Source organism: Mytilus californianus, unplaced genomic scaffold (assembly GCF_021869535.1).
Source record: "Mytilus californianus isolate M0D057914Y unplaced genomic scaffold, xbMytCali1.0.p SCAF_9, whole genome shotgun sequence".
NCBI classification, from domain to species: Eukaryota; Metazoa; Mollusca; class Bivalvia; order Mytilida; family Mytilidae; genus Mytilus; species Mytilus californianus.
In genome coordinates, this window is record NW_026262745.1 from 63550535 (window position 1) to 63567175 (window position 16641).

At 31.1% G+C, this 16641-nt stretch overlaps 1 protein-coding gene across 4 annotated transcripts in view; it reads left to right on the forward strand.

Annotated features, from left to right (window-relative positions):
* The first annotated feature begins 257 nt into the window (after nt 1-257).
* Nucleotides 258-16641, forward strand: part of LOC127714658 (anoctamin-7-like) — a 65653-nt gene continuing 49269 nt past the window's right edge. For all 4 annotated transcript variants that reach the window (XM_052220724.1, XM_052220726.1, XM_052220725.1 and 1 more), the window contains exons 1-3: nt 258-359; nt 9351-9811; nt 10523-10598. In XM_052220724.1, the coding sequence (XP_052076684.1) occupies nt 9374-9811; nt 10523-10598 (514 nt within the window). In that variant the 5' untranslated portion in view covers nt 258-359; nt 9351-9373. The remainder of the gene's footprint in view (nt 360-9350; nt 9812-10522; nt 10599-16641) is intronic.

The following is a 16641-nucleotide window of genomic DNA, read 5'->3' on the forward strand; positions in this document are numbered from 1 at the left end:
GTAAATGGAAATAATTTATTAAAGTTGAGTTTATATTTACTTAATTACTAATTACTGGAATAACAAATATCTATGAATTTTATTTGTTTTGGTAGCCGGTCAAATGGAAAATTAATTCATAAGAATTTCCAAGGATTTGTATATTGACGATACAAATCCTTGGAATTTCATCTGGCCTTTAATTTTTGCAGAAAAAAAAAACGGTAATGACTTGAAGCGTTCGGAAATTTCTCTTGTGTAAGCCGGGAACGGATAAGTACAGAGTTACTTCCCCTGGATCTATTCATGGCAACATCAAAACAATTAATTTTTTGAATCATTGTAAATATTTATAATATGTCTTCAGGTTGAAAAAACAGGTAATTATTGAACACATTGAAATGTTTAGTAGGCATTCTGTAACAAATGCATTAGATAATCATTATCTATTCATATCGTTTGCTTTCGACGTTTTTTATAGGATATTTTTTGTTTACTATAAGTATAAATGCCGAACCACAAATGTATGAGCTATTATTCACAGCACAGTGAACATGTGGTCAACATTAGTTATATTACCGTCTTTGAAGGCTATGTTTCATTAACTGGGTATATTTGTAAAGAAATCAGATTATATCTGATGTTTTCTTTACAAATGTGGCTTTTCCAATGCACAGTGCTCTGCCTACATTTTACCAATGATTTTCTCTGAATTTGAGCAATTAATCACAGGGTGCCTCACAAGCACATATTTCTATCCATGGGAATGTCGACTATCCATATTTAAAATAATCTGTAAAGTGAAAAACCAAACACATACGTAAAAAAAAAAAAATGAAACATGGCAAAAATGATGATGAAATGAAACGTGGCAATCAAAACTTTTAAAAACAAAGTATGTATGGTGAGAAATGAAACAAAATCTGAACATGTTTTAGAAAATGATGCATAAAAAAGTTTGCTGAAGAAATGTGTCATTTGGAATGACTATTAAAGATTCGAATCCAGGTGTGTTCACCCAAAATCATATGTTAATTAATTCGCTCCCATTCATGTTCACCCCCTTTCACAATCACATGCACCCACACGTTCGATTCCTGAGTCCATTCGTAGCCTTTTTATTGGTTTTGTGTTGAATAAATTGTAATCATGTTTAAGTTAGTGTATTGCTATAAATAATTTTTTCTTATTGTTTCAAAACAAAGTGACATTCTAAAAATCGTAAACAGGTTCCCTTTAGTGTTTTATTGTTTTATTAATTATTTCAAGGATTTGTATACATTAATCCTTGATTATTTTGACAAAATGAATCCTGAATACAAAATTGCCATGAAGATCAAGGCAAAGTTCATTCATCTAAGACTTGTTCAAAGAAAGGTTTTCGAAAGATACTAAATCTTCATTGAGTTTACTCATACCAAGCTATAACTACATGCAGTATTTACATCAAAGCTAGTTATAACAACAATCATGATTTTTAAACACAGAACAATAACTAATACCAAATTTGGCTTTGTAAATAGCAATTAACAGTAATCATACATAATTAGCATAATAATTAATCATCAAATCACCAAAAAAAAATATTTCATTTAAAAATTCATGCATTTTTAAAGAAAATTTAACTATTTTGATAAAAAATATCTAATAAATCAACCAGTATTTGAATAAAAATAGGGTGCAACAACCCTAGGGGCAAACGTGTGGGCTGGGTGCAAACGGACCTGATACCTAAAGTTTCTGCACCACCCAGTAATCTGTTCAGATATTAAAACTAAATATATAGTCAATTGGGCATGGTTGATACATTATACAGACTCTTTAACAGTGAAATTATAAACTAAGCGAATATATACATGTATCATAATCATAAATATTTCTTAGTCCTAGATTGCACTGGTTTTTTTTTAGGGTGTTAAATAAAAATATCTTTTCTCCTGTTTCTTAGAGAGTACAAATCAATTTTATATTTTCTGACATCGTTGTTAATTTGATGTTGTTTTTCTCCTGCAAATTAACAACGAAGTCATTCCTATAAGCACCAATTGCACCCCCTTTAAAAGCAGATTTATTCCTGTATTGTTATCATAACTTATGTTCAAACTCAGTAAAGATCCTTTTAAATAATATTTAATTGATGAATTAAAAAACACTTAATGTCACCTTGATGATATTTTTGTTTTAGATAACCGAGAATTTTCTGCGAAAATTTACCTATTTGAACTTAGTTAGAATAAATCTTACACAGGCAGAAATAATTGTCCTTTTTTTTCACTTTCAGTTTCACACATGAAACTATATTGTGTCTTTTTATGTTGTAATGTTACACTACTGTCTCAGGTTAGGGTAAAGGTTGGCGCCTGTTAAAACGGTTAAACCTGTTGCATTTTTATGCACCTGTCCCGTTTGTTGGTGTGGTTTATAAGTGTTTCTTGTTTTTTATATAGATTAGACGGTTGGTTTTCCTGTTTGAATTGTTTTACACTAGTCATTTTGGGGCCCTTTATAGCTTGCTGTTCTGTGTGAGCCAAGGCTCTGTGTTGAAGGCACCAAAGTGACATAGACCTACGTTGACCTATAATTGTTAACTTTTTATACATTGTGACTTAAATGGAGAGTTGTCTCATTGGCACTCATACCACATCTAAGATAGGTACTAAGATTGATTTTGATTTCGAAAAATTAAACCATAACTAAATATCTGGCTATACATGTATGTACAGTTATGAGTAATCATAATCCAACATGTCCAAAATCCTGCGTAGATACTTTCTTCTTATATTTTAGCATTGTTCAAGGTCATGTGTTTCTCAGACTGTCTATGACGTATTTACACTAAATCTGTTGGATGTAAACTGATTGATTCTTGAGTCTGGAAGAACATGATTTATTCATTAGTTTTAATTTGCTGTGAACTAGCTTTTAGTAACTGTGCAGCATTAAAGATCAGACTCGGCGTGTCTGTCTAGTACAAACAGACTTAATATTCATATGACCTCAACATGCTCTCATCCTGAATACCCATATTAATTTGCACCTGGACATTAAGCAGCTATTCATCATCATCATCAGCAGTAACTGTGCAGAGTACTCTTGTATCAGATCTTTGAGTCTATTAATATTTTTATGTAGGTTTTTTGTGTGCTTTGTACCGAATTATTGAGTTAAGCTATTTGCAGTATACAGTTTGATCTAATGTTGTGCTGTTACTCTGCTGTTCCAGAATCATGAGAATAGAGGAGGGTTGAGCACTCACACAAATGTATAATCTGGTCACATTCTTTATATGCCTGTACCAAGTCTGGAGCCTGTGATTCAGTGGTTGTTGTTGGTTCAAGTCTGTCATACTTGTTTTTCATAAATTGTATTATGATGAATTAGGCTGTTGATTTTCTTGTATGAATTTTTTCACATTTTTCATGTTGGGGCCTTTTATAGCTGACTATAAGGTATATGTTTTTCTTCATTGTTGAAGGCCGCACCGTGACCTATAATTGCGTATACCATATGAACTCTGGTGTATAGTTGTCTCTATGGCAATTATATCTCCTTATTTTTATATGTCACTTTTAAGTTTTATGTTCAGTTATTTTTATTCTTTAATTTTCTCTTTGCTTTTTATTGAAATCAATATGGTTTAAAACAGACCCCTGATATGTCCCTTATTAAATGAAATGTGATGTTAATACTTTTTATGTTTATATTACTATTTGCACAAGCAGAGTAACAGGACTGGTACGAATAAACCATATACGTGTTAATTGTACAATAGTTGGCTGATTGACAGTGATTGTAGGATTAAATCAATAAAAGAATTCATTAAAACATGAGCATGATGAGGCAAAGCTGCAAAAATTGAATAAAAAATTAAAAAAATTATTAAAAAAAAAACAAAAAGAAAACAAAAAAACATGTATTTAACTTTTATTCTGATGGTATTATACTTTGCACCAAACTAATACATGTCATACAGGCTTTATCCTTTTTTTTTTTGTAATTGATCTTCACCTAGAGTATTGAAAAGCTGTTTGTTTTAAGGTTAAACAGCCTACTTACATGTAGGTGGCGTTTCTATAGATTCACTCACTTCAGCAATTTTTACATTGTATTATTCCACTTAATATTTAAAAAGTTTTTTTCATGGACATGTACATGTAATTGATAAATTTTAATTAAGAAAAGATCTAACCAAGAAAATTGTTCATGCCGTTGTAAAAATATATCCAGAATAGCTAGAATTTATAACCAGTGAATCTGAAATATTTTTGGGTATTTACTTTGTATTTGATTTTTACTATATTCTTGGTAGGCAGTTTATTACGAAATTTACCCTAGGCTTCCAAAACATTTCAACATCCAATTTAGATACACAATATACCAGGCTGCTATATGTGAATAAAGAAAGCATGAAAGATTTAACCCTGAACAAAACCGAATACAAAAATAATTCATTTCCTAATACTTATAATAGGAAACTGACTGTTTAAATAATCTCACAACTCGATCTGTATAAAATTTATAAATTATTCAAATCAAGAATCAGCATGTTTTATCACAACTAATTGTAAAGATTTTTTTATGAATATTGAATTATGATTTTAGCTTTTAAATTTCAAGTTGTATGATGTTCTTTCATCCTTTAAAACTTTAAATATATTTATCAAAGACGTTACTAAAAATAGATCAACACAGGTTTGTTGACTTATTGTGTTTTCTGTACAAAAGGGAATTTAATAAGGGCTATTCCATTAAAATGTATGTGGGAGGGTAGGAAGGGAAGTTTAATTATTGAATGTGGGTCATGGGTCTTTTTTCAGTATGCGTCTATTACCATTATGTAAAATTATCTAAAAAATGGTTCTTGGTTGTAGGGATATTTTAAAAGTCCCTTCCTACCCTCCCACATACATTTTAATGGAATAGCCCTAATTAATCTTAAAATTCATAGCCTATTAATCATAATGTTTGTTTCAAGGGGTGCATATATGTGAGTGACATATATGTATTTTATTCATGTGTAATGTCTTTGTTATAACCATTGAAATGATTCTTTTTCCCCTACTTATACAATATGCTACATATAATATCTAGAAGAAAAAGACATTATTTAAAAAACACTTTTAATCCATCCATAATTTTATAAGGTTTAGGAAAATTAAATTTTCAGATCTCAAAACTTATATTTGGATTAAAATAATCTTCTTTGGGCTGAAATTATCCTTTTAGCATCCTTTAAGAATTAGCATGAGTTATCTCCACTTGAACAAACAATAAATAAACTCTATTGTTGCATACTAGTAGTATTTATTATTTATAAGAAAATGATTAATGAACTTAAGAAATTGCATGAAATGTTTCAGCCTATATGAATAACCTAGTAAGGTCCTAGTTTAATGGAAATATAATTTAAATCGGAATCAGGTAGATTATTATATATTTTTGAACTTCTAAATTTAGAAATTTTCTGTTTTTGATATCCTGAATTTTTTTTAAGGAAAACTGGATGATAAAAAAGTTATAAATAACAATAATAATATTTTATAAAGAAGGTTTATAGTAAAGGCTTGTGAATCTAACTTTAATGTATGATATACAGTGTAAGTTAACTAGCTTTTCATGAATGATTTATTTACCAAATATTTGTTAAGATTCTCAGAAAGTAATGCCAATGTTGAATTAGTGAAATCTGTAAAAGTTAGATATTCTCTCTTATGAATATATAGTTGATAAAAATTGCAAAAAAAAACGCTGTGGAGGTGGCTTTTGATCATAGTGCCAATTATGTAAAAAGTATCTGTGAAAAAAAATTTGTTTATGTTATTTAAATAGTTAGTTTTATAATTAACTTTCATGTGATTACATCTAGTATTAAGTGCAAGAAGTCATGATCAGATCAACACACTTTCGAACTCTAGAATTTGGAATTGAGAAATTTAATCATAGATTCTACTGCAAAGACTTCCACATAAGACTTGTGCAATAATTGCTTGACTTGCTTTTTAATATTAATCAAACCTAAAAGAAGGTCTAAATACATGTAGTTCTACAGTGATCAATAGTCTGTCAACACCAATGATGAATGTAGCATTAAACACAAACAATCGATCGATTAGTCAAACCCAAACTCTGCCTGAAGAGTTTACAAAAATTCATATTTATGTGCAGATTCTACATAAAACTAACTCTCTACCAGGTCATTGCAGGTGTTGTTTTTCAAATTGCTCTAGTTTTGTTTTCTATTTTTTTTGCAATAACTCCTGGGTTGGACAAACTGGATTAGCAACTTTTCTAAAATGAGAAACAAAACTGGTAAATGGAAGTTTTATGGAACATGGACTATTATTCATGTTATCATGTGGCTGTCAATATTTTTTTCAGTTTTGAATAATTGGTATGCATTATATGTCTTCCATGATTTTTGTTGAGCCTGCAACTTTTGTCGCAAAAAGCGAGACATAGCGATCCTATATTCTGTCGGCGGCAGCATCCACAAATATTCACTCTGTGGTTAAAGTTTTTGAAATTTTAATAACTTTCTTAAACTATCCTGGATTTGTACCAAACTTGGACAGAAGCTTGTTTATGATCATAAGATAGTATCCAGAAGTAAATTTTGTAAAAAAAAAATCCTGTTTATCTGTATTTTACTTATAAATGGACTTAGTTTTTCTGCCAGTTAACATTACATTCACTCTGTGGTTAAAGTTTTTAAAATTTTAATAACTTTCTTAAACTATCCTGGATTTGTACCAAACTTGGACAGAAGCTTGTTTATGATCAAAAGCTAGTATCTAGAAGGAAATCATGTTTTTCTGTATATTACTTATAAATGAACTTAGTTTTTCTTCCAGTTAATATTACATACAGTCTGCAGTTTTTTATTTCATTAACTGTAAATCTATTATGTGTATTGTTGTCTCGATGACACATTCCCCATTTCCATTCTCAATTTTATTCCCCTATCACACTGAAAACATAGACAACAGCAAAAGTAGGCAAGACACTGGGTTCCGCAGAACCCTTACGCATTTTAGCTCACCTGGCTCAAAGGACCAAGTGAGCTTTTCTCATCACTTGTCGTCCGTCGTCCTGCGTCCTGTGTCTGTAGTCCGTAAACTTTTACAAAAATCTTCTCCTCTGAAACTACTGGGCCAAATTTGACCAAACTTTGCCACAATCATCATTGGGGTATCTTGTTTAAAAAATGTGTCCGGTGACCTGGCCAACCAACCAAGATGGCCGCCATGGCTAAAAATAGAACATAGGGGTAAAATGTAGATTTTGGCTTATATCTGTGAAACCAAAGCATTTAGAGCAAATCTGACATTGGGTAAAATTGTTTATCAGGTCAAGATCTATCTGCCCTGAAATTTTCCGATGAATCTGACAACCCGTTGTTGGGTTGCTGCCCCTGAATTGGTAATTTTAAGGAAATTTTGCCGTTTTTGTCGAGCCTTCGACTTTAGTCGATAAAAGCGAGACATAGCGATCCTACATTCTGTCGTCGTCGGCGTCCACAAATATTCACTCTGTGGTTAAAGTTTTTCAAATTTTAATAACTTTCTTAAACTATCCTGGATTTCTACCAAACTTGGACAGAAGCTTGTTTATGATCATAAGATAGTATCCAGAAGTAAACTTTGTAAAAATAAAATTCCATTTTTTCCGTATTTTACTTATAAATGGACTTAGTTTTTCTGCCGGGAAATATTACATTCACTCTGTGGTTAAAGTTTTTAAAATTTTAATAACTTTCTTAAACTAACCTGGGTTTCTACCAAACTTAGACAGAAGCTTGTTTATGATCATAAGATAGTATCCAGAAGTAAATTTTGTAAAAAAAAAAAATCTATTTTTTCCTTATTTTACTTTTAAATGGACTTAGATTTTCTGCCAGGAAATAACACATTCACTCTGTGGTTAAAGTTTTTAAAATTTTAATAACTTTCTTTTACTATTTTAGATTTGTACCAAACTTGGACAGAAGCTTGTTTATGATCAAAAGCTAGTATCTAGAAGGAAATTTTGTAAAAAAATAAATCCATTTTTTCCGTATTTTACTTTTAATGGACTTAGATTTTCTGCCAGGAAACAACACATTCACTCTGTGGTTAAAGTTTTTAAAATTTTAATAACTTTCTTATACTATTTTGGATTTGTACCAAACTTGGACAGAAGCTTGTTTATGATCAAATGCTAGTATCTAGAAGGAAATTTTGTTTTCTTCAAGTTAACATTACATTCAGTCTGCAGTTAAAGTTTTTAAACATTTATTAGATTCATAAACTATCCTGGATTTTTACCAAACTTGGACAGAAGCTTCTTACAATCAAAAGATAGTATCAAGAGGAATATTTTTATTGATTTACTTCCTCATTTTTGTTGCGCCTGCGATTAACAGAAAAAGTAGGCGAGACACTGGGTTCCGTGGAACCCTTATGAATTTTTGGTTATTATCTTGAATATTATTATAGATAGAGATAAACTGTAAACAGCAATAATGTTCAGCAGAGTAAGATCTACAAATAAGTCAACTTGACCAAAATGGTCAGTTGAACCCTTAAGGAGTTATTGCCCTTTATAGTCAATTTTTAACCATTTTTCGTAAATTTTTGTAATCTTTTACAAAAATCTTCTCCTCTGAAACTACTAAGACAAATTTATCCAAACTTGTCCACAATCATCATTAGGGTATTTAGTTTAAAAAATGTGTCCGATGACCCTGCCTGTGAATCAAGATGGCCGACATGTCTAAAAAATAGTACAAAGAGGAAAATGCAGTTTTTGGCTCATATCTCTGAAACCAAAGCATTTAGAGCAAATCTGACGGGGGATAAAATTGTTCATTAGGTCAAGATCTATCTGCCATGAAATTTTCAGACCAATCAGGCAACCCGTTGTTGGGTTGCTGCCCCTGAATTGGTAATTTTAAGAAAATTTTGCAGCTTTTGGTTATTATCGTGAATATTATTATAGATAGAGATAAACTGTAAACAGCAATAATGTACAGCAAAGTAAGATCTACAAATAAGTCAACATGACCAAAATTGTCAATTGACCCCTTAAGGAGTTTTTGCCCTTTATAGTCAATTTTATACAATTTTCATAAATTTTGTAAATTTTTGTAAATTTTTACAAAATATTTTCCACTGTAACTACTGGGCCAAGTTCATTATAGATAGAGATAATTGTAAGCAGCAAGAATGTTCAGTAAAGTAAGGTCTACAAACACATCACCATCACCAAAACACAATTTTGTCATGAATCCATCTGTGTCCTTTGTTTAATATGCACATAGACCAAGGTGAGCGACACAGGCTCTTTAGAGCCTCTAGTTTAAGATTCTTATCAAATGTTTTTTTTATTTACAGATATTTTCCAAATCTTTTAAGTTATGGATAAAATAAAAAGGAGAGTTACCAATGTGAAAGACAAGATTCATTTAAGTCCAAAACATAAAAGGACAAAAGACGGATTTATGAAACCTAAGGCAAAGCAACCTGTTAAAAATGTGGAAGGGAAAGCCATAACACGTTTTGACAGAGTTTACAGAAATCTTGGACACCTATTAATTCCAGAGTCAAAACGGATTGATATTGTATTGGTTCATCCAAATTCAAAAGCTGATGATGGTTCTTTGAGTTCAAAGGAAAAGAGAAAAATACAAGTTAGAGACAAGCTCAGAGAAATATTTGAAAATAGGTTGAGAAATGAAGGATTTGTTGTGGAAGAATCTGTGCTTAAGGACAAAGTTTACAAGAAAATCCATTGTCCTTTTAAAAGACTATGTATTGAAGCTGAAACAACAAATTTAGAAATGCCATTACTAGGGGTAAGCGATTCTTATTCTTTCTTTTAAAGATATTGTTTTATGTCAGACCTGCCAACTTTTGAAATCCTACATTGGGTTGTTATATTACCTGCTTTCTGAAAAGCAAAATGTGTCGCCTCATATTATGACAGTTAGTTATAAAACTCTCAAGCTATTAGGTATTATTAACAAAGATCAATAGTTTTATTACCAATAAAGACCCATAAAATTAAGACTTAAATCATTGATTTAATTGAGGCACGTGCATATGTTAACATAATACTTCGTGTCATAACAGTTTAATAATTCTAAGGTGAATTTTAATAATAAATGGCTAACACCTCAATATTGTCTTCTCACAAAAAATCTATTTTTTCTATGCTTGAAAATTGGTTCCCACAAGATTGATCATCTAACAGTTATATATTTATACCCCTGCTTTAAAAAAGTGGGTGTATACTGTTTTACCTCTATCTGTCCGTCCATCCGTCAGTCCGTCAGTCCATCTGTCTGTCCTGTCCCATGAATATTTTTCGTCACATCTTTCTCTGGAACTACAGTACAAGGATTTCTGAAATTTGGTTTCAGGGTTTATACGAGTCAGCTATACCGTGTGATGCGTTTTCAGATTCATCACTCAACAACTTCCTGTTTACCTTATCCTTTTAGCGGGCAGGGGTATCATTAGTGAGCAGTAGCTCACAGATTCACTTGTTTTATTTTCTTTTGCAGCTTGTAAATCCGGAGGACAAACCAACCAACTCTTGTGCAAAATTTATTTACGACAAGTTTGTAACAGACAAAGATAGTAAGTTTTTGTAAATTTATCATTAACAAAGATCCATAGATAATTTACTGGGGATCCCCACAAAAAAAATATTGTAAAATAATCTTAAACATATCATATCATATATATAAACAATGTGCTTGCTAAATAGACCTGAAGCAGATACAAAAGTGTCATCATGAAACTGAGAACCCTGGACCTCAAACCTCTGTGCAAACAGGAACATATATATTGACGGGACTTGACACTACCTGATTGTAGTCGATTTTATCGTCGTGCCATAGTTAATAAAGATACGATACAGAAACGGACATGTGTTAAAAACGGACTCGCTATTATCCTAATAATTTCTGATATTATCAATAAAATGTCATTCAAACTAGTTTTATAGTGATGCTAGTGTATTAAACTTGTATTCTGTCACTTCAAATTTGTTAAAATCGCAAGCATTTCATCACAGAATTGTGCAGAATGCAAACCAGGTAATAAAAAAATGGCGGCCATTGCCGCGATGATTTACAAATTCCCAAACTATTATAAAACACTTCACATCAAATAAATCAAACTTATTTTGGTAATTTTATATGACAAAATATATCTACTAAATGATAAAACTTGTATTTATTTACAATTAGAGTTATGTGGTTTATTTGTTGAGCAGTTCTGATAGTTTTTCAGTCAGACGCTACCAAAATCTGTAAATCTCGGGAGGTCTCGGGGAGTCCGAGATTTTATCAATTTTATACTGAAAAGCGTATCAGATTCATTTCCCGTAAGATATACTGTTCCCAGGTGCAAATCAGTAATCATTGGAAACTACTACTTCTATAGGGCTGTTTAATGTATACCAATAAAATACTAGGAAACAGAAAGTTTTTATTTGTTTGTATATAATATTATATTGGAACATAATTCATTTTACAGCAACACCTCTATTTCAAACAGAACATTACCAAAAAATACCATACAATAATTTATTATATTGCGCTACCGCAATGACATCATTATTGACAAAAATATGGTTTAAACTGTTTTTCAAACAACATATTGTGGATTCATTATTGCTCATGGGGCACTTTAATTTTCTTGGATGGTAAACAATGAATTTAAGTATAGAAAGAAGTTCTTATTTCCGATAGATTTGTATACAATATTTATTAAAAGCATGAAATCAAATATCCACAAAATTACAATTTTTCCACAATCCACAAACATCATAAGGTAACCCAAGAATTTAATTATAGGTTAGACAATACTTGGTCATGTTTTATGAATATTTAAAGCCTCTGGCGTAGCCGAGGGTTTTAAATGAATCCACAGTATACTTAAGAAATAATTCATGCAAGCCATAGATTTGTTGGAAATTTTTCCCATGGCCCAGGCCATGTGAAAATGATAACAAATCTATGGCTTGCATGAATTATTTGGATTCTAATAGGACAAATACGGTAATTTAAAACTGAAGCGAAGGTAAGATTACCGTGTGTATGGCTGTTCTATTTTACCCCCTGTAAGATAAATGCTACAAATTTCAAATACCCGGTAAATCTAAGTCTTGCATGAATTATTTCTTAAATAACCACTAGAAAAAATGTGTTCAATCCTTATAATTCTTAACCCAAGCAATTGTTTTGTTGGCTACTATTTACTGTCAAATCCACAGTTGACATGTCGTAACTAAGGAGTGGGCCGCCATGTTGACTTGCTGAAATCCACAAATGTGCGAATAATGCAATAGAATAGAAAATGAAGCAACACCTACCTCAAAACTCCATTTTAATGCGATATTATCTGAACTTAGGGCGTACACTGTCACAGAAGAGAATAACCTTCAGCTTGAGAGTTTTCATTTGTATGACGTTAATGTGCCAAGATCATTCACGGAATTTTATTTTATTTTATTTTATACATTTTTTAAGCTCTTGTCGTTTATTCTTTTTGTTATGCATTAGAATAGGAATAATGGTTCTGTAGTTTCTTTTTCAATTTCAATTTGAACACAACGAAATTGACATAGTGTTTGCACACAGGTTACGATACATGTGGATTAACGTGGGAGGTAAATAGTAACAGCCATTGATATGTTTATCTCTGAATCTTCTCTAAGTATAGATATATAGAGAATTTTATCACGTTGTTGTTTACAAAGCGAAAGAAGCACGTCATAAACTATGATAGAATCACAATTATTCATGTAGTTACCGCATATTATCACATACGTAAATGAAATCAAGCATTTAGATACTCCTAGCCATGACTCAGCAGAAACATGGTGCAGGTTCTTTAAGGATTTTCGATACTCTTCTTTTTGATTTTTTGTCAGATATTCAGAATCCTCTAGTTTTATCCATGTAGTGTCAATAACTTTTTTGCCCACTAACCCCTACTTTTCTTTTCATAATTTATTCCATATAGTTTAAAAAGCCATTTTTGAAAATCTTATAAACTCTTTGTTGTTTGTCATTGTTTTTGAAAAAAAAGGGGCCATTGTAATATGTATGAAAAATCTAGATAGAATCATTTCCCGCCAAATTTTCAATTGATTATTTCTCAAAAACAAGGACATGGACTTATCATTTTTTATTTTAAAACGGAGGAGCAAACATCTTTAACTCAACATCAGGTGGAAACTGCTGTACTGTAATTAAAATGTTTTGATAAAAAATGAATGTGTTATATTCACCTTAAAAGATATGAAATACTATGTATACATTATGCATTCCAAATGTGAAAAATTTCTTAAACGTTTCCTTATTTTATTTTTTTCAACAGAAGATGGTAAGAAGGTGTCTATTCTGGATGAATATTTGTTTATACAGATTTTCTTTGTTGTGTTAATTCAGTCATTTTCAGAATTGTAAAATATGAAAGGAATTCTTTTTATTGGTCCTAATTTAAAGAACCTTCTCAAATTATTCTTTCATGTATAAGCATGATAAGATGACAATATTTTTTTACCATAAAATAATTTTTTTCCAGATGAGAAATTTGCTATCATGTTTTCAGGGACATTAACTAGATTCAGTTTTACAGACATTTCAGCCATTGTTTTATTTTTTCACTTTTTTTAATCTTAATAATCAATGATAATTTGAATAATGATCCAACTGTTCATGCCAGAGGCAGATTTAGAGGAGGGGCTTTATGAAGCTACATATATGGTTAATGCATAGAAATTTTACAAGTAACACTCCTAACATTGTCTTGCCCGGGAGGGGGATGGGGCTTACTTGATATATGTTATAAAAATTTATGAGCAAAATATTTCCTTTTTATTACAACAGGTTATAAATAAGCCACATCTGCCTTAATCATGTTAATATGATTAGCTTTTAAAATTAGGTTGGGTTTGGTTACCTTTAATTATTAAATTGAATTGTACAAGATTGAATTGACACAAGCATATATACTTCTCGTATTATTTCTCTCTCTCACTCTCTCTCTCTAATACATTAATATGTTACAAATGTTTATCATCTAAGTTGAATTATTTGTTATGTAACCATGATAACCAACACACAGTTTTTAACCTTTAGATGGATAAAACAAATATCTAGAATTGTTTTAGTTGATTTAACACATGTTACCATTAAAATATATATTGGACTACAAGTGTATCGAATAAAGCATGACATATCATAAGTTTGACCTTGAGGACAAGTTGAGGTAAATTAAATGTCAAATGGTAAGCAACACATTATCTTGAGGTAATTTCTCAAATAATAAAAACCTTTGTCAAAAAGATAGAAAAGTTATGGTCAGGACATGATCATGTCACTTAAAGAAGTTGACTCTGAGGTCAAAGGTCAGCATCCAAAGGTTTGTAACACAATTTGTCTTGAGTTGATATACCCACATCACAAATATCAAACTCCTTTGTAAAAAAGAAAGGAAAAAAAAGTAATGGCCAGGATACAAGTATTTCACTTAAAAAATCATTAAGTTGACCTTGAGCATGTTGAGGACAAAGGTCCAGCAAAATGGCATTTAAAGTATTTTTAGTCAAAACAAAATGAAATAAATCTGATTTATATATCAAATTCAATTTTCCTTGTAATGAAATAATGAATTCTAGACTCAGCTCATGGAATCTTGATACAGCTTGGGACAGTCTAATTTTCATTTATCCAGGACTCATGGACTCATCTTAGTGTGATCCCTAAATAAGTTGACATTGAAATCAAGGGTCACACACAATAGTTAGTGACATATCATCTTTATGTGATGCCCCATATGCCAAATATCCAAAGCCTATCTCTAAAGATTAAAAAGTTACGACTCGAACACCACTTCTCAAGAATTCAGTAGAAGGGGAGAAATAACTATATACATAATATTATACTCAGGAGCTTTACTTTATATGAGAACATTTTATAACTAATTCATAAATGGTATTTTAAGTCAATGTCTTACAGTGACGGTGAGGTGGATTCAATAATTATTAATGATAAATGATATATTTACTGAGGCTAATGGCTGAGGTATATATGGATATTTTTTGTTATTTAAATATCATTTTAATTTTTATTTTCTGAATTTTAAACATTATCAATTATTTTAGATAATAACATCACCATATTACTGAATGTTGCATGACAAAGCTTTGAGTTTTACACATTTTTTGGTTTATGGTTGATTCACTGCCTGAGTGTTTGTGTAATCTCATATTAAGGTCAAGGAACAGTAAATGGGCTATGTCTCAGATTTTGGTAAAATTCGGCATACAACTTTAGCTCGTTGAACTATAACTGAAAATCAAAAAAATTATGCATTTATTGTCGAGCCTGCGACATAGGGATAGTGATCCGTTGGCGGCGGCGGCGTTAGCTTACTTCTTAAAAGCTTTATATTTTAGAAGCTAGAAGACCTGGATGCTTCATACTTTGTATATAGATGCCTTATGTTACGAAGTTTCTGTCTATCATATGTCCATTGTCCTTGACCTCATTTTCATGGTTCAGTCACTACTTGAAAAAAAAGTCAACATTTTTTGTAATGTTAATTTCTTTTTTAATTATGAGTAGTAGGATAACTATATTTAGTATGTGCGTACCTCGCAAGATCCTCATGCCTGTCAGACATTTTTCATTTGACCTCGACCTCATTTCATGGATCAGTGAACAATGTTAAGTTTTGGTGGTCAAGTCCATATATCAGATACTATAAGCAGTAGGTCTTCTATATTTGGTATATGGAATGATTGTAAGGTGTACATGTCCAACTGGTAGGTGTCATCTGACCTTGACCTCATTTTCATGGTTCAGTGGTCAAAGTTAAGTTTTTGAGTTTTGGTCTTTTTTTCTAATACTATATGCAATAGGTCAACTATATTTGGTGTATGGAAATATTTTATGATGTACATGTCAGTCTCGCAAGTTTTATTTGACCTTGACCTCATATTCACGGTTCATTTCTCAGTGTTAAGTTTTTGTGTTTTGGTCTGTTTTTCTTCAACTATAAGCAATAGATCAACTATATTTGTTGTATAGAAGGATTGTAAGGTGTATATGTCTGTCTGGCAGGTATCATCTGACCTTAACCTCATTTTCATGGTTCATTGGTCAATGTTAAGTTTTCATGGTTAAGTTTGTTTCTTAGATACTATAAGCAATAGGTCAACTATATTTAATGCATAAATTGATTGTAAGGTGTCCATGTCTGTCTGGCAGGGTTCATCTGACCTTGACCTCATTTTCATGGTTTATTGGTCAATGTTAAGTTTTCTTGGTTAAGACTGTTTCTTAGAAACTATAAGCAATAGGTCAACTATGTTTGGTTTATTGAATGATTGTAAGGTGTACATGTATTTCTCGTTGTATAGAAGGATTGTAAGGTGTATATGTCTGTCTGGCAGGTATCATCTGACCGTGACCTCATTTTCTTGGATCATGTTAAGTTTATGTGTTACTTGTAGTAAAGCTTTATATTTAGGACTTTCAACATAAAATCAATGGTTAGTAAAGAAGGCGAGACATTTCAGCGTGTGCACTCTTGTTTCTTTAAGTATCTGAAATATTATTGATTGAATTCTTTGAAAATAGGTGAACATTTGTATAGACAGCAC